The sequence below is a fragment of the Melospiza georgiana genome, chromosome 15 (genome assembly GCF_028018845.1).
Source record: "Melospiza georgiana isolate bMelGeo1 chromosome 15, bMelGeo1.pri, whole genome shotgun sequence".
NCBI lineage: Eukaryota > Metazoa > Chordata > Aves > Passeriformes > Passerellidae > Melospiza > Melospiza georgiana.
Window position 1 is genome coordinate 16,318,660 of NC_080444.1, and position 22,561 is coordinate 16,341,220.

Genomic DNA, 22,561 nt, shown 5'->3' on the forward strand with positions numbered 1-22,561 from the left:
AACATTCTCCTGCCTCAGCCTGGGCCGCTCTGTCTTCAACATTTCCTCCTTCAGCCACGTTCCTGCACAGCAGCCCCAGCTCTGAGCTTTGCCTGGCTCTGCACAGGTCCCTTCACAGACCCCAGAGTGGCTCAGGCTGAGGGACCCCAGGGCTCAGCTGTGTCACCTCGTGCCCCAGCAGGGCCATCCCCGAGCTCAGGCACAGCAGGGTGTGCTCACAGCTCTGCAATGGCCCCAGGCAGGGACACTGCACAGCCCCTGCACCATCTGCTCAGGGCTGGCACTGCCAGGGCAGCAGTTCTGCCTCCTGGGCAGGGGCAGCTCCTGGGCTCAGGCCCTGCCCGTGGCTCTGGGGCCATGGCTGGGCCTGGAGCAGAGCCTGGGGTGCCCTGGGCCTGCACACAGGGACAGACTGGGGACACAGGGACACACTGGGGACACAGGGACACACTGGGACACAGGGACACACTGGGACACAGGGACAGACTGGGGACACAGGGACACACTGGGGACACAGGGACAGACGGGGACACAGGGACAGACTGGGACACAGGGACACACTGGGACACAGGGACACACTGGGGACACAGGGACAGAGTGGGACAGACTGGGGACACGGGGACAGACTGGGGACACAGGGACAGACTGGGGACACAGGGACACACTGGGACACAGGGACAGACTGGGGACACAGGGACAGACTGGGACAGGCTGGGACAGACTGGGGCCACAGGGACAGACTGGGGACACAGGGACACACTGGGACACAGGGACAGACTGGGACAGGCTGGGACAGACTGGGGACACAGGGACACACTGGGACACAGGGACAGACGGGGGACACAAGGACAGACTGGGACAGACTGGGGGACACAGGGTCAGACTCACAGGGACAGACTGGGGGACACAGGGACACCCAGGGACACCCAGGCACCCCCAGGGCTGAGGCCCCTCTCTCTCCCTGGGCTCCTCTCCAGGCTGAGCAGCCCCAGCTCCCTCAGCCTTTCCTGGGCACGGAGCTGCTCCAGGCCCTTGCTCAGCTCCAGGAGCTCCTGGCCCTGCTGTGCTGAGGAGCCAGAGCTGGGCACAGCAGCCAGAGGTGTCCCCAGGGCTGGGCACAGGGGCAGGGTCAGCCCAGAGGTGTCCTCAGGGCTGGGCACAGGGGCAGGGTCAGCCCTGTCCTGCTGGAAAAGCACCCCAGGATCCCCCTGGCCTCCTTGGCTCCTCCTTGGTCCTTTCCTGCAGAGCTGTTTCCTCATCCCTCAGCATCCCCTCACCTTCATCCCCTCACCTTCAGCCGGCGATTTTCCTTCTCCAGGGTCAGACACCAACCCACAACTGCACCATGGACACTGCAGCTCCTGGGGAATCCCCACAACAGGAATCCAAACAGAGCAGCTCTGCTCATGCCTTGCCTGGCACAGAAAACCAGAGTATCCCTCAGCACCTGGCTGGGGACTTGAAAGGAACCCAGGACCAAAGCATTAAAAATTCAGTGATCAGCTGAGAAGATTGTGGATGAACCAATACCAACAAATACAGGTTCCGTTTTTGGAGCATTAATTAGTGGTATCAACCTGATGAGCGAGAAAATTAAGGCAAGATTATAGAGTGGAGATGCTGATATTTCTATTTTGCATGTAATTTTCATCCCCAAACAAACTGTAGTAGCTTAGCAAACACCAGTCTACTAACATGAGACAATTACAGACACATTTAGTGAAACAGGCAACTAAATGACTTTGTAATTACACTATTAAGCCAAATCTGGGGTGAAAAGGATAAAGGATTTGTGTCCCATATGACACTACCAAAAAAAAAAAAGGCTGTGGAACACCAAGAGAAATTTGGTAATTTAGAGCAAGTGTTTAGGTTGATGAAGGAGAGCAATTATGGATCTTCCACAGTTGGAATTAAACCTGCAGCCATTCAAGCATAAACCACAGCTAATACTGAACAAGAATTCTGAGCTCATAACAGGAATTACCAGCACAGAAAACATCACATTCCAGAGAGAGACCAAGCTGGAATGACCAAGAATTTCTGTGCCTACGGAACAAAGAAATAAATGAAAGTGTTTAGCTGGAATGAGCAGGGCAATATTCTTTCTCCTGAGGAGGACATGAAGCTGTTTTTTCTCAGGCTGGCATGGTATGGTCTCTATTGGGTGCAGCTCTGGGTAAGGGAAAGGCACTTTAGCAGTTTACAGTGCAATAACAGGAATCCTTCAGCACTCCCCACTACTGAGGTGGTTCCTGTATTTTGTTACCCCCAGGGCTCAGGGAGCACTCACACACACCCCAAAGCCACAGGAACAACCTGGGTATGACAAGCCTGGGGTGTGTCCCTATCCCTGCTCTCCTTGAGGAGTTACCCCCCATCCCACACAACAGCAGATCCCCAGGGATCCCTGTTAGCCCAAAACTGGTTCTGTCCTCTGTGCAAGAGGCTGATCCACACGGACCCGAGGCATTTGATTTATTTAATTTACATTTTAGCAAACAAAGGCATCAGTGTTCACTGGCTACATGTCACCTAGTTCTCCTATTAATTACTACTCTATTTTCTATTGCTTAATGAGTCTCTCGCTTCTCATGCTAATTAGTCCCAGGCTCAGTCCTTCTCTTTTGGGTCAGTGGTTTCTTGGGCCATGGGTCAGTGGTAGTGACCTGCCCCTGCTGGAATTACCTTCTACCCAATCGGAGCTGCCTTCAGCCCAGCTGCTGAGTTGGCTTTATCACATTCTTCCTTATCTTGTGGGTTCTGCAAAATGTCCTCGTGCCTATAAATCCTGCCTTGTGTCCACCATCCGTGGTACATCCTTCTTTACAGTTTCCTCAACCTCCCTGGGGTCTGAGGTCATTGAAATGTGTCCAGCCCTAAACCTCAGCAAGGCAATTCCAAGTAATTTGTCCTTCTGACACTTGGACATCACTTAGAGCTTGTTAGATGCTGTTTGTTCCAGGGATTAAATCTCCTTGCTTGTTGATACAGCTTGAAAGCATACAAAGATCAAGCACCAAAGAACATCCTTCCTTAATTTTAATTTATTCTGCATTCTGCAACAAAAAGGCAGCACTGTTTCATAACCCCCTTCTCATTCCGTGTTACACTCTGGACAAATTGTTAAATATTTCTGAGTCTGAAAAGTCAGCGTCATTTGCAAGGTGACTCTACCAACAAGCAATCGGTCTTTGGAACACCTGGACATCACTTAGAGCTGCGAGCTGCTGTTTCACGGACACAATCACCATTGTTGCTGATGAGGCTGGAAAGCACACAGAGATCAGACCCCGGTGAACACATTTTCTTAGAAATGTTTTACACATTCCCCATTTTGCGGAGCGGGACCCCCGCGCCCTCAGTGCCCACACGGGACCTCCCGGCGGGGCGGCGCTCTGTGCGCGCTCCATGGCGGCGGGGCCGCTCTAGCCGCGCTCTATGGTGCTGCGGCCGCTCTGTGCTCGCTCCGTGCTGCCCGTGCCGCTGGATCCCCTCTCCGCGGCGGTGCTGCCGCTCCGCCCGCCCTCCCCGTAGCCGCCCTTGTCCCCGCTGTCCCCTGCGTGCCCGCCGTGCCCGCAGCCCCGGCCCGCCGTGCCCCCGCCGTGCCCGGCCGCCCGCCCGTCTCTGTGGCCCGCGCGTTCCGGCGGGGCGGGCGGGATGTGGCGGCTGCTGCTGCTGCTGGGCCGGGGCCGCTGCGCGCCCACCCCCGCCCGCCCCGCCTGTGCCCCCGGGCTGGGCGGCGGCCGCGGCCGCAGCCCCAGCCCCGAGCGGTGAGTGCGGCTCGGGGGTCCCCGTCCCCCCGTCCCGGGGCCGGCGGCGCGGCCCGGCCTCACGGCGCCCGTGTGGTGTGTGCGGTTGTTGCAGGGCGCCCGCGTGTCAGGATGGCCCGGAGCGAGGAGGACGGCAGCAGCCGCTGCCCGGCCTGGTGCCCCGCTACTCCGTGCGGGAGGCCGTCACCTGGGTGAGGAGCAGCGCGGGGACACCTGGGGGGATCCCCGAGCAGAGCCGGGGGGAAGCGGGAGCGGGAGCAGGAGCGGGGCCGTTCCCTGACCGTGTCCGCTCTCCGCAGGGAGCTGTGGGCGCGCTGCTGCTGCAGCTGCTCCGGCAGATCGCGGGGCTCCGCTCGCTGCAGGACGCCCGGACAGAGCGAAGGCTTCCTTGGCGCTCCCCGCTGCCCCCGCAGCCCGCAGGTCAGCGGCTGGGCCCGGGAGGGCGGCGGGGGGCGGCCGGATGGGATTCCTGCCTTGGCTGGGATCCTGCTTGGGCTGGGATTCCTGCCTCGGCTGGGATCCTGCTTGGGCTGGGATTCCTGCCTCGGCTGGGATCCTGCTTGGGCTGGGATCCTCCTCGGCTGGGATTCCTGCTTCGGCTGGGATTCCTGCCTCGGCTGGGATTCCTGCTTGGGCTGGGATTCCTGCCTCGGCTGGGATCCTGCCTCGGCTGGGATTCCTGCTTGGGCTGGGATCCTGCCTCGGCTGGGATTCCTGCTTGGGCTGGGATCCTCCTCGGCTGGGATTCCTGCCTCGGCTGGGATCCTGCTTGGGCTGGGATCCTGCTTGGGCTGTGCTCAGTGAGGCCGGGAGAGGCTGAGGGCCGCTCTCCGGCCCTGGGGTGAGTGTCAGGAGAATCTCTGGTTCTTAGCGGTTTGGTGCAATCCCACTCTGTGTGCCCTTACCTTTGTTTTCCCTTCTGGATTCTGCTGCACGAACTTTCCTCCTGCTTGTCTGTGTGGTCAGAGGACACTGAGTGCATGCACAGCCCGCTGTTGTCACCCGGAGCAGACACTGTGCTCTGTGTTGCAGTGGTGACTGAAGCCTCAAGCAGCAGTCCTGGCGAGCAGCTGGGCCCCCAGATCCTGCAGAAAGCGAGTCCAGAGGCTGTGGCAGAGAATTCATCCTCAGGCATCCCCTCGGGGCAAGCAGAGAGGCAGCCCTGGGCAGAAGCAGGTATGTGCCATGTGCTGTGGGGCAGGATACTCTGGCAGAAGGACCTGGGAGTTCCTCCAAGGCAGGCTCGGAGCCAAGGAGTGTGTAGCCATTTATTGACATTACAGGAGGCAGGTGAGAGTGGAAAGGCAAATTTCAGAAAAATGAATCCGGGTCCAGAGACAGGAGGAAAAAACCTCCTGAAGGCAGAGACAAGGCTGTGCTGTAACTGCAGGTGACAACAGCTTTCCCAACAGTGCTCTGCCTTAGCAGACTGATTGCAGCATCCAGTCCTGTTCTTTTACTGTGGACAGATGTTTGCAGCCAGAAGGATTCAGGAGGATGCTGCACCATTGATCTGGGAGACTGGTGTACATGGTGTGAAACTGGAGGAATTATTCTCTTCCTGCAAGATGAGGATGCATTTCTGAGCTCTTATGCCATAGATAAGACAGTGGAAGGAGGTATCAAAGACATTATTAAAATGAGTTTTATAAAAATAGAAAGATAGACTCCAACAAAATTGAAGTCTCGCCCAGGAAAGCGTGTCCTACATAGGGAATTTAAAGTCACACCAAGGAAGATCAGATGAGGCCTACAGCTCACCTGATATAGAAACACTGATAATGGCCTCAGGAAGGCTTTTGGAAGCAGGAAGCCTGCTGGAACAAGTGGCAAGGGGACAGCATTCAGTAGTGGTGTAGAAGAGGCACATCAGGAAACCAACCACAGATGTTGGTTAAATCACAGGATCACAAACTGGTTTGGGTTGAAAGGAGCCTGAAAGCTCCTCTTGTTCCATGCCATGGGCAGAGACACCTTTCATTATCCCAGGCTGTTCCAAGCCCTGTCCAGCCTCGCCTTGGACACTTCCATGGATCCAGGGGCAGCCACAGCTGCTCTGTGCCAGGGCCTCAGCACCCTCACAGAGGAGAACTTAAATAATGAAGGTGCTGCAGAAAAGGTGGAGCTGTTTCCCATTTTCTGCTTGCCTTCAGAATTTTGGCTTCCTTCTGTGCTGATTTCAGCTAGTGCCCATCACTGCTTATCAAACCTTCTCCTGCCAGAGGTTACCATTCCCATCAGTTGGCAAATGGAGCATTTTGTTTCCATGTCTCCTAATTAACTCCAGGAAAACAGCCAGGTTAATTTACCTAAACTGCCAATTAGACTGTTTAACCCATCTGCTTTAGCCTGGAGCATATTAAGAAGCACTCCAGCACTGGCAGGTGACTGGACATGGACCTCTGGGAGGAGTGGTGGGAAGAAGTGGAGACAGCAGTGCCTGCAGTTGGCACAGCTGAACGTCCTGGAGTGCCTGTGTGTCTGACAAACAGCTCCTACTGAGAGTCAACAGGAAGAGCTTTTGGGCAAACTGATAAATTGAACAGTGACAAGGCACCAAGGCCACGTGGTCTTTGTTCAGATGTTCTTCGGAAGCTGGGAGATCACCAAGCCTCCAAGAACAATCTGTAATCCCCTGCTCAAACCTGCTCCATGGCCAGGGGAATGAGCACTCACAGATTGCACAGCTTGGCTTTTAAAAAGGGGTGGGTGGCTGTTAGTTTAAGGCACAGAACTGCAAAAAAGGTGATTCTAATTTGATAGAAACTCTGTTACAGGATAGAGGTGTCAGATGCTGGGATGAGTGGGCTGTATCAGAGGTCTTGGAAGGATTTAGGAAGCCATTTCTCAGGCCAGCTTGCTCCCTTGCAGAGACTTGAGAGAGTTGTAAATCTATTAAGACTTCTTTGGAGAAGTCAACAGGCATGTGGAGCAAGATAATCCAGCTTTTAGCTTTCTGAAAATCATCCAGACAGGACCTAAACCAAAGCTATCCAAAGAATTAAAACTGCTATGAGGGAACATGGAGGGGTTACACTTGGGCTGGTAACTCCTTAAAGCACAAGAAAGTTTTCACAGTGGAGAGCCATTGCTGTAGGATTCCCATGTCCTTTGTTAAACCTGTTCTGCTCAGCACAGTCAGCAGTGCTTTGGAAAAAAGAGGTGATGAACGAGGCAGCAGAAGCAGCAAATGGTACAAAATTCTTCAGGACAGTCAAATCCGAAAGTCACAGGCAAAGGTTGCACAGAACCAAAGCCAGGGTAATCCCCAGGTGGGTTAAATGAGTGTGCACAGGGGAGTGTGGCTGTAAATACACACACAGAGTGATGAGTGTCAATTTAATAATTGTCTTGCAGAGGGAACATTTAAAGTCACTGTGGATGTGCTTTTGATAAGGTTAAGGCAGTGCTCGGCAGCAGTGAGGCCAATTAAATGTTAATTATGGTGAAGGAAGGAGCTGAGGACAAGGCAGTGCTGTGGGTTCATGTGAGTCTGGGATGCAGCCATGTCTTGAGCACTTAAGGAAAAGACAGTGCCTGAAAAACAGGGACAAAACTGCAGAGAAAAGATGACAGGGAGACAATTACATCCAAACACAGACTGACTCTTCAGCTTAAAAAAGGAAGTGGCAGAAAATGTGCTGGTGCTCTGTGAAACCAAAAGTGTTGAGAGAAAGTGAATAGGGACAGGCTTTTTCATAATGCTGATATTAAAAGGCAGCACAGAAGGGTCAGGTGGCAAGTTTGGAAAAAAGCAAAAGGCATTTTGTGTTTGGCCAGTGCCCAGGTAAATTGTGGAACTCGCTGCTACGGGCCAGAAATACAAGTGGGTTCCAAGAAGTGATTAGGTAAAATTACACATTGAAATGAGACTTAATTGGTCCAGCCAAGCCTCCTGCTCAGATCACAGAACAGCTGATTGCTGGAAAGTTCTGCCAGGGAGAGCGTGACTTTATAATCCCTGCTCCTCACCCTTTCTGCCCAAGCATCTCCAACTGTCACTTGTCAGAGATAATATATGTCAGAAATAATTTGATTTTGCTCTCTACATAAGTCCTCGGGTTACATTCCACATTTTGTTGTGCCTCCATTTTGTGGGAATTTATGGAGAAAAGTCAGAGGGAAGAGATTTGGTAATCTGCACTGAAGAGCCTGAAAAAATGCAGGGTTTTGTCATGTGAGAAGTCCTGGGAATCTTTCCACGGAAAGTAAAGCTTGATGATGCCTTTCTTTCACTACATTTTGCTTTCTACAGAAAAACCTGCCTGAGGTACAGGATTTTTTTTTCCCTGGTGTTTAGCTAGTGAAAGAGGGTGAGGCTGGCAAAAAGAGGATGCAGCAGGAAGCTGGGGAGAGCAGAAGGAGGGGAAGGACAGACGCCTGGCAGATGATGCAGGGGAATCTGGTAGCAAAGCCTTGCCATGAGAGAGCAAGCTCAGAGTGCAGCAGAATGTACCCTGGCTGCTGCCAGCAATGGCAAGGGATCTTCTGCAGAGAATTCCATGTCCTTCCCCTTTCTCTGGGTGTTTCAGTTCATTTCCACACTTGCTGGTGCTGGTCTCCCTGTGCAGTGACAATCTGCTGTTGTTGTGGCAGAGATCTGTGGGATGGGTCCCAACATCTCAGCTTTCCACAAGAGCCATTCCAATTTTGTTGGAGCACAATATGAACAAAATCTATTCCTTTGTTTAAAAAGAAAACTTCAGGAAATTAGCTTAAAACTTGCTTTAAGTAGTATTCTAGATATTGCTACCAGCTCTGTGTTCACATCTTATTTTTTCCCATGCAATTTCTGCCTCACTCAGAGGCTTTTTGCTGGGAGTTAAAGGCACAGAGTGAGCAAGCAGGTGATTACAGCCAGTCTCAGTGTTACAGCAGCTGAATGATCCCCTGGGGAGTTGTATTTTACCCCTGGCAGAACTGTAAAATTCGTTATTTCAATTCCGAGATTACAGACATTGCAAAAGTGTGTTTTCATTTCAAAGCACAATGAAACCAATTGGAAACAGTGAAATTTTCCATGAGGCAGAAATGCTGGATTTTGGCCAGCTCTTGTTGTGACTTCGTTCTCCTGGATGTTTTGGGATGAGCAATCTAGGCTGTCTAGGAGAAGATTATTAATTCCTCATTTGGAGCTAGCTGTGAGCAACACTTGATTAGTCCAGGATGAACAGTGAAGAGAGACAAAAATATTTATGAACTGCTGAAGATGTGAGCATTGGGCACCCAGAACACTGAAAGCTGCAAGACTGCATGGAAAAAAAGAATGTGCAGTCATGTTGCATCATAGCATGGGTTTGAAGAAGTAGAAATAAAGTTGCACAGAAAATTCCAGCTGTGATATTCCCATCTTTTAAACATAACCTGAAGAATAATTTATCTTGCCCAGCCTCCAAGGTGATTCTGAGGGAATTCAGGTCCCCCAGAGCAGCTCTGGCTGCCCCTGGATCTCTGGAAGTGTCCAAAGCCAAGGTTGGACAGGGTTTGGAGCAGTCTGGGATGGTGGGAGGTGTTCCTGCCATGGCAGGGGTGGCACTGGGTGAACTGTAAGTTCCCTTCCAGCCCAAACCATCCTGGGAGACTCTGATCCTTCAGGACTGGGGCTGGGTGTCAGGATAGGTTGGTCCCTGTGCTTTTTTCCAGATGTTCTCTGGAATTGGTAACCCTGTCTGTGGAGATTTGAGTGAGGAGGGCTTTCCATGGTAGAGGCGCACAAGATGCTTCTGCAGGCTGACAGAATTCAGAATTAGTGCTGTTTATTTTTCATGGTTCAGTGGTTTGTCCAAATTCCAACATTTTCACAGTAAACGAGGAGTCTCTGATTCAGGAGTAGACACCCATGCAAAATGTACAGTTTCTTTAAAGTGTGGATGTACTAATGCTGTTTAAACAAGTAGTGGGAGAATTCCTAAAACAGACCATTTTTTTTCCATGGGATTTGCAGTTGTTTGTGTGGCAAAAACCCAAATTACATCACAAGGGAGATACATGATAGAGCCTTACAGTGAGAAATATCAGATAATTTGATGCCTGCTCTGCAAAGAAACAGAAAGCACAACTAATAAATTCACAGATTATACTACTTTAGGTGGAATGCTGCATAGAAGTCATGTTTGCCACAGTGATGTTGCTTGTTGGGTGAGTGGGGCCTGTTGAGATAACACACATTTGAATACAGCCAGGGGGGAATTGTTTGTCTGGGAATAATGAGGCTGCAGCTGGCACACAGGCCATGGCTCCCTGCATGCTGTACAGCACAGGCACTGCAAGGAGCACTCCTGCCTGCTGCACACCTCATTGCTGCTGCTCCTGGAGCCAAACACTGCCAGGAATCAGGCCCTAAAAGGACATTTTGTGTCGCTTGTGTTGGCTCTCACACAGCTGGAGAGGGAGGCACAGGGAGGGCACAGCTCTGGCTCAGAGTGGTCCAGGCTCCAGCACCTGGAGTTCAATGTCCTGTGGGATCCAGCTGCTTGTGGTGATCCAGGTTTAAAATCCTCAGCCTCCGGCTGTGTCCTGTTTGTGAGGTCATTGTCCCCTTGGCAGGAGTGATGCCACTGTGACCACTCTGAGCAAGATGCCTTAGCTCGGGCTGGAGATGCTCTGTGAGATAATTCTGATTGAAACTGGTGACAAAGTGGCTGTCCCAGTGTGTCTGAGAGGGCTGATCACCCCCTGGCACAGGAGCAGGGCTGTACCCTGCAGAGGAATCACCTGGAGGAGAACATGGGGAGGCAGCATCTCAACTGAGGCTTGGGTGTGATGCCCTGGGCGAGCTGGGAGCTGCAGCAGTTCTGATCCAGGCAAACTGGGCAGGAGGAGGCAATGTCACCCCTCCTGTGACACTGCTGAGAGGGGCTGCGCCTCAGTAACCCCGTTGGAAATTCAGGAATAGGAGCAAAAAGTCATAAAATTAAGCAAGGCTGGCAGAAAAGTGCTGCAGTTGAAAGATGTGAATGGTGCAGTCTTTTTAGAATCACAGACAGGAATCAAGAGGGGCTGATTAGTCGTGTCAGGACTTTCAAAAGGAGGAATTGGCTTTTTAGTAAAGAAGAAAAAACCTAGAAGAGCCAGTGCCTGGAAGCAGAAACCCAGAGTAGGAGTACTTTAATTTGAAATGAAGCACAGGGGTTTAAAGCAGTGATTACAAGTTACTGGAACATTTAGGAAAAGCAGAAGATTCTCTGCTTTTGGTGTCTTCAGATCAAGACCAGGGGCCTTTCTGGAGGAGCTGCAGCCACAGGGCTGGATTCCAGAGCTTGCTTTTGCTCCAAAGGTCAGATTGGTTGGTATTCCTGCTGTTCCTGATGTCCCTGGCTCAATGGGAGATCAGACTTTTAGGAAAGAGGTATGGAATAGAGAGGATGAGAAGAGACAGAGATGCAGCACTGCTAACTTTGCTTTTTTGTTGGATTTCTTTTTTAATTCAGGGGAGTTCCAAATCCCTGTGAGCTCCAGGGTGGGCCCAGTTCTCCACAGTGCAAAGGTAAGGTCTCATTTTCCAGCCCCTGTGTCTGCAGCTTCCCTGCAGGAATACATCCCAGAGCTACCCAAGCACAGCCTGAGCAACACTCACACACAAGACTGGGAAAAAAGGGGAGATGGGATATACTGACCTCTGCTATAGCCAGAAAATTCCAGGATTTACAAACTGCCATCCCTATCCTTTGATGTATCTGTGTAACAGGACTGCTGGCAGGGAAGCACTGAAAGAAAATGGTGAGAAACACCAAACCAAGCAACCAAACAAAAAAAATCAATTCAGCAGCACCGGTGTGTTGCTGTGTATGTGCATTTTGATGCAATCTTTCACTAGGTGATTACATGCTGTTGCTATTTTGGTGTTTACCAGACAACCCATGACTGGAGAAGGTGGTGTCACTCCAACTGCTGCAAATCAGGGCTGGCTCTTGTCTGGTAAAGAGGGAAGCACTTGGGGCTTGAAGAGAGTGCATCAGCTCGAGAGTCACAAGGCCATAAATTATATTATTGTTCTTGTTGTGATTAAACCTGCCAATTTTTTGCAATTCACATCTTAGATGCAAATAATTCCATTTTTAAGATAATCACTCGGCTGAGCAATCGCTCAAGGACACTGTGAGCAGAGTGAGGTAAATTTAGCTTTTAGCAGAGTGAGTTCCTGCAAAAGGCACCAAGGAGGAGTTTGCTTGATCTGCTGAGGGGGTGAGCATGGATCTCTGCATCCTGGGAGGTGCCCCTTGTGCAGGGCTGGAGGAAGAGCTTGCAGCTGGCTCGTGGAGCAGCTCAGGGAGGGGCCTTGCACCTGGCTTGGCCCCTCCAGCCAAGGGGCATTTTCCAGATTCCCTGTGTGCACTGAGCTCTGCTGCCACTCGATGGCACTCGGGCTGTGGAGCTGGGCTGAGCCTCCTCCCATGTCCCAGGCTGTTCATTGCCCAGGAGGAAGGGATTTGCTGTGCCCTGCAGGGTTTCAGCAGCACTGGGCAGTGCTCAGTGCAGCTGGGGGGGCAGCTCAGCTGGCACTGGGTAAAGCAAAGGTGTGAGGGTGTTTGGGTAGGGACCCTGCTCTGGGCACAGTGTGGCAGAGGGAACAAGGGCTAATGTTATTTTTGGAGGGGGGAGTTATCTTAGAATCATGGAATATCCTGATTTGGAAGGGATCCATGAGGATCATCAGTCCCAGCCCTGCCCAGACACCCCAACAATCCCTGGCAGTGCTGTCCAAAGGCTCCTGGAGCTCTGGCAGCCTCAGGGCTGTGCCCATTCCCTGGGCAGCCTGGGAATGGGTACCCAGCACCTTCTGAGGGAAGAACCTTCTCCCAAAATCCAGCCTGGCCCTGCCCTGGCCCAGCTCCAGCCATTCCTGGGTGCTGTCCCTGTCCCAGAGCAGAGCTCAGAGCTGTCCCCACGCTGCCCCTCCAGAGGAGCTGCAGACTGCTGAGGAGGATGAGGTATTTGCTGAATTCTGAAAGTCTCCTGGTGCCTGAGAGGCTGCACCAAGCTCCTTGGCCAGGGGCAGGGCAGCAGTGTCCATACAGCTTCCCCAGCAAGGTGGCTGTGTAGGACAGGGAGGGTTTTGTGTGTACACATGACCTCACCCTCCTGATGCCTGAGCTACCATACTAACAGGTCTCACTGCTTGGTTTCCAAACCAGCATCTCCTCTAGGGTTGATATGGTTTAGCTCTCTTTAATAGCTTTTTTCTCTGACTCCTCAGGGTGACCCTGCTCAGCGAGGGCATTTAGAGGAAGCCGCTTTCCAATTGCAGCAGATTTTCCGAATTGATATTTCCATTGCATTGAATATCCTTGGTAATGTGGAGTTGGTTTTGTTTTGCCCTTAAACCACAGGTTTCTCATTTTGGAGGACCTCCAAATGGTTGCAGGTCTTGTGAGAAGGCAGGGATGGCAAATACCCAAGCTGAAGCCTCCTTTCAGCAATTTTAACTGTGCTTGGAGAGATTTATTGCCCTTTGTCCCATCGTGCCACCTGATTTATCTCAGCATATTTCAATCCAGGCTTGCTTGAAGCCTGCACTGTTGTCCTGACATCTGTAGCTGGAAATTAAGCCATCTCTGTCTTTTTTGCAACACAAGATGTCATATCCTTGTATCCTTCTTTTATTGTCTGAGCTCACAGTTTTCCTGGCAAGCTGAAAAAGCAATTGCAGGATTGCAACTCTAAGAAAAGCAGAAGGAAGATGCAATGAGCTTAGAAAAGTCCCTGCCCTATATACACCACTAGTTGCAGCACTGAAAAGCAAGTTGTTTCTGTGTGAGCCATACGTTGTGTTAGCCTGTGATCCCTCTCTGCCACGAGCCCAGAAAAATCCCTAAAATGCAGTGTTGCCATTTTTCTTATGGAAACTGTGGAAGGAGGGTTGGTGAGCCAGCTGGAAGTGGCCCAGAGCACTTGGTGTGAGCCAAGGAAGGCCCAGTGGCTGTGGGGGAGGTTGCTGCGTTGGAGGCTGGGTTGTGGCTGTGTGCTTTTCCCTGGTTTCCATGCTTTGGGCTGTGTTTTCCTCAGGCACCGAGAGCATGAGGGCGGGGCACTGCCGGGTGGCCTTCACCTGCTTCAAGCTGGCGGCAGATCGGGGCTACAGCAAAGCCCAGTTCAACGTGGGGCTGTGCTACGAGCACGGCAGGGGCACAGAGAAGGACTTGGAGAAGGTATCCAGGGCCTGCCTGGGGGTGGGGGTGGGAGCACACATCAGGAGAGGGATCTGTGCTGGGTGCTTGGAGCTTTCTTGCTTTTACATGGCTGGGAAAGTCATGGAATGCCCTGAGCTGGTGGGAACCCCCAGGGATTACTGATCCAGCTCCTGGCCCTGCACAGACACCCCAACAATCCCCCCTGTGCATCCCTGGGAATGCTGTCCAAATGCTCCTGGAGCTCTGGCAGCCTCAGGGCTGTGCCCTTTCCCTGGGGAGCCTGGGAGAGCCCAGGCTCTGAAGACTCAGTAGAAAATGCTGGAAATAATAAAAATTGCAGCTTTGCAGAGCTGCTTTCAGTGTCACCAATCCCCTCAGAGGTGCTCTGAGATCCCTTTCCCACAGCTTCTGAGGGTTCTCCAGGTGCACAGGCTGTGCTACCAGCACCCAGCGGGGTTCCAAGGAGAAACCTGTCATGTTGCTGTATTTAAGACACCACTGCACATCCCAGGGCTTCTCAGATCTCTGCTTTGGCTCCTGTAACTCCAGCCTGCCACCTAGTGCAAGCTGGCCAGCAGCTGCTGGAGCTGGGAAGAGCTGCACAGGCAGCTTGGTTTGAGTCATGGTTGGCCCAGTGCCACCCCTTCAGCTCGGGCAGGGTGGTTCCAGGGCTCGGGGGTACTCACTGTCCCTCCTGAGCCAGCTGATGTTCTGCTGTGGGAGGGATGCGCTTGTGATGGGTCTGCCAGAGAGGTGAAGCTTGAAGGGAGCCATATCATGTTCAGGGCATGCATCAGCTGGCTTTCTCTCTCTCTCTCTGTCTCTCAGGCAGGTTTTTATTACTGCCAGGCAGCCAGCAGCCATCACCCCATGGCCCAGTACCGCTACGCCAGGTACCTGCTGCAGCACGGCCCTGGCAGCCCCTGGCACAGGCAGCACAAGGCTGTGGCACTCCTGGAGCAAGCAGCAGGGGCTGGCATCACAGAGGTTGGTGTCCCTAGGTCAGAGAGCCCTGACTGAAGGGTTGGAGCCACATCCTGGACAGCACTTCAAGGGAAAGCCTTCCAGTGTGTTTGTCCCTGCTCACAGCATGGGGGTTGGAACTAGAGGATCTTTAAGGTCCCTTCTGAGCCAAACCATTCTCTGATTGTCTGTGCATATTCCTGACAGTGTCGGGGAGACAGCCCTGCCTGCAGACAGAGCCACTGTGCCACACGTTGGTTGGCTGTTGTCAGTGGGGCTCTTACATTAAACCTTTGCCTGGGAGAGCTCACCTGTGCTTGAAAACACAGCTCAGTTTTCATCTCCTCTCAATTCCAAGAGTACAGGTCACTGTACTGGAGGAACTTCCAGTGCTTGAAGCAAGAACAGATCCTCGTTTTGTGTCTGTGGCTTTCTGAGATGACTCATCTGTGCAGATCTGTCTCCTGCCCTGCTTTCCCCCTCCAGGAGATGCATTTAGGCATGTGCCATCTCACCCTGGCAATGCCAGGCTGGCAGTGCCTGTGCCTCCTGGAGCTCACTGGCCACAGGGTGCATCTGCTGGGTCTTGGGGACAGGACATGAGTGGGAACCATTCCCTGGCTCTGACTCCCACAGGAAGTTTGAAATGATACTCTGGCTCTCAAATGTGAATTCTTTGTGTTTACCGAGTCATGCTGGTTTTTCTTAGGGCAGCCCTGACTCTCCCAAGAGCCCCTGCACAGGCAGGGTCCTTACCACACTGCCACAGTAACCCCAGCAGCTTGAAAAATCAGTTTAAAAGCCAGATAATTAAAATCCTGGCTGATCTGGACCGTGTGGCTTTGTTGCAGGCACAGGCTTATCTTGGAGTGTTCTACATGAGGGGGCTGCAGCCTCAGGAGAAGAGAGGTCTTAAGTACCTGCTGCAGGCAGCAAACAGTGGGGTAGGTAATCCTTCCTTCTGCCAGGGGTTGTCCTCAGCTTGGGACCTGCAGGTGGAGGATTTTAGGGTTTCTTGGAAACAGGAGTGAGTGTCAGGATTTTACTGCCCAGTGTGAAGGGACAGAGTGGAGCCTTGGTGCCTCTTGGAGAGGAGACAGACCCTGGGCACAGACCCTGCAGAGACAGCCCTGTTGGGCTGGAGGAGTTCCTACAGCACCAGGGCCTGTATCCAGCCTCCAGCATTGTGCAGCTTTCCCATTATGGAGCATCTACACCCTCTTCAGTCAAAATCTTTCACTACTGCACCACATGGAGAACTTCATTGTGTTTATCTCAAATCTTTTCTTCAAAATTGGCCCTTTGTTTCTCTCCTTTTATACAGAAGATGGAAAGACTGTTTCTGGATTTATTTTCAAATTCATGCACCTTTAACATACTGAAACATTTGAATCTCCATTCAGCCTTCCCCATTTTTGCTGTTCCTCTTCACAACTCATGTCAGATCCCAAAGAATCTTATTGCATGCACTTTCCCCAAGTGGCCCAGGCTTCTCTTTTTTGAAGGGCAGTGCCACAGTGTGGGGACAGCACTCTCCTGAACCCCCACCAGCATTTAGAGGAGCACAAGTGTGGATCCCATGTCTTGCAGCCAGGTTTCTGCATCCCACAGTTCTGTTTCTTGCCATTGTCCCCTTGTTTTCAGCTGCATTGTAATGGCCAGGGGTTTTTTTTCCTGAAGAACTTGTTCATTTTAACTGCAGTTCCCACAGCTTTTGTGCAGTGGAAAATAATGAACAGCTATTGCCTCTTCTGCTGGCTAATAGTTGTGGTTGTGGTGCCCTTTAGTGTGTCCTCTCTGAGTCATTTCTTTTGCAGGCTGCAGTGCTGGTTTAGTTTGTGCCTCCATGTAGTTAAGCTGTTCTACTTTGCTTGTCAGTCTTCTGTCTATTTTTCTAATTCTCCTTTGACCATTTTAAGATGCTTGGACTAAAAGTGGACTCAGGATGGAGGTATGCCATGGATCTCACATAATGAGCTCCTCTGCTTTGTTCTGCATTCCCTTCCAATAATTCCTAGCCCTGCTTGCCCTTTGCCTGGCACTGAGCACTGATGAGATGGTCTCAGGGAACTATCACAGTGTGATACCCAAATTTCTCCCTATCAGCACTACTTTGCATCTGGCAGCACTGTTTCCTTCGTGATTGTGTTGCCCATTCCTTAGGTGTGTGAGATCTTTAATTAATTCTCTATAGTAAGTTTGACCATTTTGAATGGTCATTTTTACATCATTGTAAACTTTGCCACTTGGGATTTCACCCTCTTTCCAGCATGGAGACACTCTCAGTGTGCTGGGACAAGGCCTGACTTGCCACAGCAGCTCAGACATCACAGTACACAGCATTTAGTTCTAAATCTGCTAAAGATCTCTCCTAAGCTTCATCCTTGGCTCCTTTTTTCCAGCCTGGAGTCAGAGGTTTATGCTGAACAGCATCACATTGAGTTATCCCATTAAACACATGATTGGCATTTACTGGTAATGCCTTAACAACACAAAATCTGGCAGGTAACTGCAGGTCCTCAGGTGCACCCCTGGCCTGTTTTGGTCAGAGTTTCAGATCCCAAGCATCCTTCCCCCTGCTGTGATGCTGTGGATGCTTCAGGGCCTCAGCCTTGAGGGCAGGCTGATGGTGGCTCCCTGGGATGGGATGTCCCCATTTTCCTGGGAGAAGGGCTCCATGGACAGGTTCACTTCCCATTACCCTGCAGTTGGAATTGATGTTTAGTTGGCTGAAAGAACTCTTGGCATGGATGAGGCAAGGACAGCATAGTTTAGTACAAATCCAGAAAAAGGAAAACAGCACAAAAAGTCACAGATTCAGCGTTTCTCTGGTTGTTCTCTCTGCTAGAGCTGAGCTGGGAACTCTGACAAGTGTTTTTCCAACACAAGAACTGTGTTCTACTTTGTTTCCCACTTTTTATCCTCCCTGATTTCCTACATGCAGCCACAGACTATAAACCCCTCATAAAAAGTTCTGTTGAGGAACTGGGCCTGACCTGCAGATTTCCAAGGGTGTCAGTCACTCCTGCCCTGCTAATTTGGGGCTCTCCCCTCACTGCAGGCTCGGCCCTGAGGTGTTCATCCTGTGAGAGATGGTGGTGCAGCTCTCCTGATTGAACCCTATCTCTTGTCACAGCTGAAGTGCCAATCCTTCAACGTGTTTATCTCATCTCTAAAGGAGTTTATTGCTGTCATAAGCTGAGACTTGCAACATTTTGCAAAGCACCCACTCACTGAGTTCTTCACTTGCCTCTACCAGCTACATCCTAGACAGCAGCACTTGCAATATGTTCTTTTCTAGTGGCTTTATTAAAACTTGCTACTTACTTGGGGTTTTTTTCTGTTTCTTCTTTTTTTTTTTTTTTTTTTTTTTTTTGCAAAGCCTTGTTTAGCTCATGTTTCTGGCAGTCACACTCTTCAGGCTGTGCTGCTGGCTTTGTTGCTGGAAAGGTCTGTGTGACCACAAGTCTGTGCAGTCTTTTTAATGTCTTCAGGAGTGTCATCCTGCTTTCCTGCTCTCTGAGACCCTTTGTCTCCCATTGGATCTCAAGGATAAAATGTATAGCTGACACATAAACATGTCATGGGTTTGGATTTGGCTTCACTGCAGTGCCAACCTTTGCTTTCCAGTTTGTTCCCAGCAGTTGCATATATCCAAGTGGTTCAGGTGCTTTTTCTCTAGTGCATATTTGCTTCATTTACTTCATTTCTGCTGCCTGAGATTTCTTCTGGAATAGAATGAGGTGAGGCTGAGCAGGAGAGTGCTGCACTCTTGTGTTAAAGGGGAATTTTCCAACCCTTGGCAGCAAGTATCTCTGTGCCATTTGTGATGTTTTTACAAGACTTGGACTTGAACTCTCTTAGGGCAGTCTCAGGGCGTGCTCGGAGTTTGGGTGGGATCAGGATGTGGCGCAGTCACTGCTGCCCAAGGCACCTCAGCTCTGACCTCTGAGACAACTGGGATGCTCTGCAGAGCCAGCTGCTCCTTTGTTCCCCTGCCACAGCCCTGGGTGTTGAAGGGAAAACAGTGAATTTAATTGGAAAGGGATAGGAAGGAGCAGAGCCACACATTATGCTTCTCTCCAGGGGACTAAACTACTGAAGACAGACCCTGGGGGATGGAGCAGTAAACTTAGCAAGGTGACCAAAGATAGAGCATAAAACTCTGAAGAAGGTGCTAAAACTCTGTTTCCTTTGCTGTGATTGCTGTGCCAGGATGCCCAGAGCAGGTTCCACGTGGGCGTTTGCTACGAGCAGGGCCTGGGAGTGCAGCGGGACCTGGCGGAGGCGCTGGGGCACTACCGGCAGTCGGCGGCCATGGGGAACAGGCAGGCCCGGGACAGGCTGCGGGCGTGGCAGCAGGAGCTGCAAGGTACCAGGGCAAGGGGCACTGCATGGGCACGTGGGGCCTGGATTGCCAGAGGAGGGCTCCCAGAGGGCCACGGCACAAAGGACTTCTTTGTGCTGAAGGGAAGACGTCACTTGTCCTCCTCAGTTCTTTCCAGACCAGCTGGAGAAGCTGTTCCCATAGTATGATGGGTCACTGAATCACTTCTGTTGAAAAGACCAGCTGTGTGCTGGAGGACACCAGGCCCAGCATCACCAGCTGGGCCAGGAGAGAATTGTCCTGCTCTGCTCTGCACTGGGGCAGCCTCACCTGCAGTCCTGAGGGCAGTTTTGGGCACCACAGTATAAAAAAGGAATTAAACCATTAGGGAGTGTCCAAAGGAGGCCACGAGTATGGGGAACAGTCTGGAGGGGACACCTTGAGAGGAGCAGCTGAGGGCACTTGGTTTGTTCAGCTGGAGGAGACTGAGGGCAGAGCTGATTGTGGTTTTCAGTGTCCTCCTGAGGGGCAGCACAGGGCTCCAGTATCTGCTCCCTGTGACCATGGACAGGACCTGAGGGATGGCTGTAGCTATGTCAGGGAAGGTTCAGGTTGGATACCAGGAAAAGGTTTTTCACTCAGAGAGTGGTTGAGCAGTGGAACAAGCTCCCCAGGGCAGTGGGTACAGCACCAAACCTGTCTGAGTTCAAGAAGCATTTAAACAATGCTCTCAGGCACAGGGTGGGATTGTTGGGGTGTCTGTGCAGGAGTTGGACTTGATGATCCTTAAGGGTCCCTTCCAGCTCAGGGTATTCTGTGATTCTATGGTTGTATGATCAAGCCCAGCCTTTGCCAGTGTCATTAACATCTTGTTTTTCTGTGCTTTCAGATGAGCACACAGAGCATCCATTCCCTTCAGGATTAAGAGCCTCCTCCTCCAGCCCTGATTTCTGGACTATTGAGCCTGTGTCTGCAGGCCTGCACAGCAGCCAGCCAGGACAGTGTGGCCTCACCCTGCCCCACTCCTGGAGCACAGGCACCCTGCAGGTGATGCTGCTCAGCAGTGCAGGGTGGAGCTGTGCCTTCAGAGCCAGGACAGTGCCACTGGAGCTGCAGGGCTGGGAGCCCCAGCACTGCTGGCAGCGAGTGACACCAGCAAGCAGAGGGCAAGGCAGCCCTTGGTGTGGGCTGGAACCAGGCTGGCAGTGAAAGGAAAGAGAAAGCTCTCTGTTCATGGAACAGGAGGCATTTTTAAATACCTGAGCTTTGAGAATAAACCTTGTGATATGTCCTGCACCACCTGCACCACGAAGTACTCTGCCTTCCACACAGGGATGTTGCTTCTGCACCTGCATTTCTGTATTAGAGCCAAGCTGTGGCTGCTCATGGATCTCTGAAATTGTCCAAGGCCAGGCTGGACAGGGTTGGACCAATCTGGGATAGTGGAAGGTGTCCCTGCCATGGCAGGGGGTGGAACAAGATGAGCTTTAAGGTCCCTCCAGCCCAAACCATTCTGTGTTTCTGCACCACAGTGGTGTGATCTGGGGTTCTAGTTCCAGTAGCCCTGCATGTCTTGCTCGTGGTCCCCTAGGGAGGTTTACAAGCCACCATATGGGGACGTTGGCAACTAACCCTGGGATTGTCCTGGCCCACACCCTCTGAGGCAATTTTCTCTCTCTCCAAGTCCTCACAGTGCCCCTGCTACCAGCACAGTGTAGGCTGGCTCTGTGTTGCCATTATGGCAGTTTATTCTGATTCAGACCTGGGCAAGCAAGAGAGGGAATTGTCATCATTGGGCAGAGTTTTTTATGGGATGTGACAGATCCACCTGTAGCAGTGAGGTGACAGCTGTCCCCAGCCATCCTGCACCATGTCAGTGTCCTTCTGTCCTCACTCCTGCTCCTGCAGCCCTGGCAGGGAGCTGCTCCCACCTCTCTGAGACACAGTGAGCAAGGTTTGCTTCGAAATCCATCGTGTCCCTGTTTGCTGAGCACGCCAGCTCATTTTCAGCAGAGTGGATAAGGGATGCTCCCAGCGGGAAGGCACCGCTGGCAGGCAGCAGCAGCAGGCAGCTGGTGTGATAATTTCCTCCACTGGGGCAGCTGAATCCGGAAAAAGGCATTTGTTCACACCAGTTTAAACTGGTTCAAGGGCATCTGTGCAAGCTGCCCAGCTTCCTGTGGCCCTGGTGCTCTGTGTAGATCAGGCTCTGCAAAACAAAGGCAATGGCCCCATCCTGAACTTCTCCAGCAGCAAGGGAGGGGCACAGCCAGCCCTCAACACATCTGATTGTTCTTCTGGTCTGCTCTCTCCTTCTGCTCAGACCAAACTTTCTTAGACCATTTCCTTTATCAAGCAGGATACAAGGAGCAGGAAATTCCTGGGGTGGATTTCCTATGCTGTGATAATCCAGAGCGCGCTTATGCATCGCTCAGGATGGGAGAGGGGCTGGGGGGGCTGAAAGCAGTTTGCACAATCAGGAAATTGAAGCAAGAGGGAGGAATTTGTCTCCTTTTAAACCTGCTTGTTATTAGGTATTTTTGTGTAAGGACTTTCCTCTGACAGGGACATCAAAGAACTTTGCAGAGGTTGTGCTGGCTGTTTGTCCCTCTGCCTGTGCTCCCAAGGTGCAGAGGAATCCCACAGGGCTCAGTCACAAATGCCTCCCTCATGGTTTGCACAGCTGCATCTCAGTCAGAATCTGGCTCTCTGACATTGTGTTGGTGCGAGAACTTGTTTTGTTTGTAAAACAAACCAGCAAGAGATTTGTGTTAGCAGAGCAGCAGCACGAGCTAGCCAGGCCAAACCCATCCATGGATGGATGTCAGACATGGGCTCATCTGTACAAGCATTTTGGAGACTAGAAATAAAACAACATTTTGGATATTAAAAAGTCCACCTGGGGAAATCTCACTCTATTGTTCTTGTCATTTAGCCCCAAGAGCAACAGAAAGAGGTAACTTTCTCATTTGCTGTGCTTTAAATGCTCTGTGTGATTGTCTGGTGCTGTGGCTCGGGTGTGTACACAGCTGAAGCTGGGAATGTCACCTCCAGGTACGTGGAAAAGAACAGGGGTAGGGTACCCTGAGGTGGTCCAGGAGAGCCCAGAAGCCCTTACCTGCCATCCCCACACTGCTGCATGAGCCCATGGGTCAGCACCACCCTTCCCTTCTCCAGGAGTGCAGAGGCACAGACACCTGTGTGCTTCTTCCTTTGTCACCAATACCTTGGTTTCCCCACCCATGCTATTATCCCAAAACTGTCTTACAGCTCCCAGACTGACAGATCAAAGTGAAAACCCATAAAAAGGGTGAAGCTTGTGACTGAATATTTCAAAACAGTGTTTTCACACTTCCTTTTTCCCAGGT

The 22,561-nt window shown here is 51.6% G+C and overlaps 1 protein-coding gene across 1 annotated transcript; it reads left to right on the forward strand.

The window, feature by feature from the left end:
- The first annotated feature begins 3,441 nt into the window (after positions 1–3,441).
- DELE1 (DAP3 binding cell death enhancer 1) lies at positions 3,442–22,101 on the forward strand. The gene is made up of 12 exons (XM_058035108.1): positions 3,442–3,507; positions 3,583–3,773; positions 3,868–3,964; positions 4,073–4,193; positions 4,806–4,949; positions 11,204–11,259; positions 12,970–13,063; positions 13,779–13,921; positions 14,732–14,890; positions 15,718–15,810; positions 19,082–19,238; positions 20,083–22,101. Exons 1-12 carry the CDS (start codon positions 3,442–3,444, stop codon positions 20,400–20,402), a joined length of 1,641 nt encoding a protein of 546 aa, XP_057891091.1. The 3' UTR covers positions 20,403–22,101.
- The last annotated feature ends 460 nt before the right edge of the window (positions 22,102–22,561 follow it).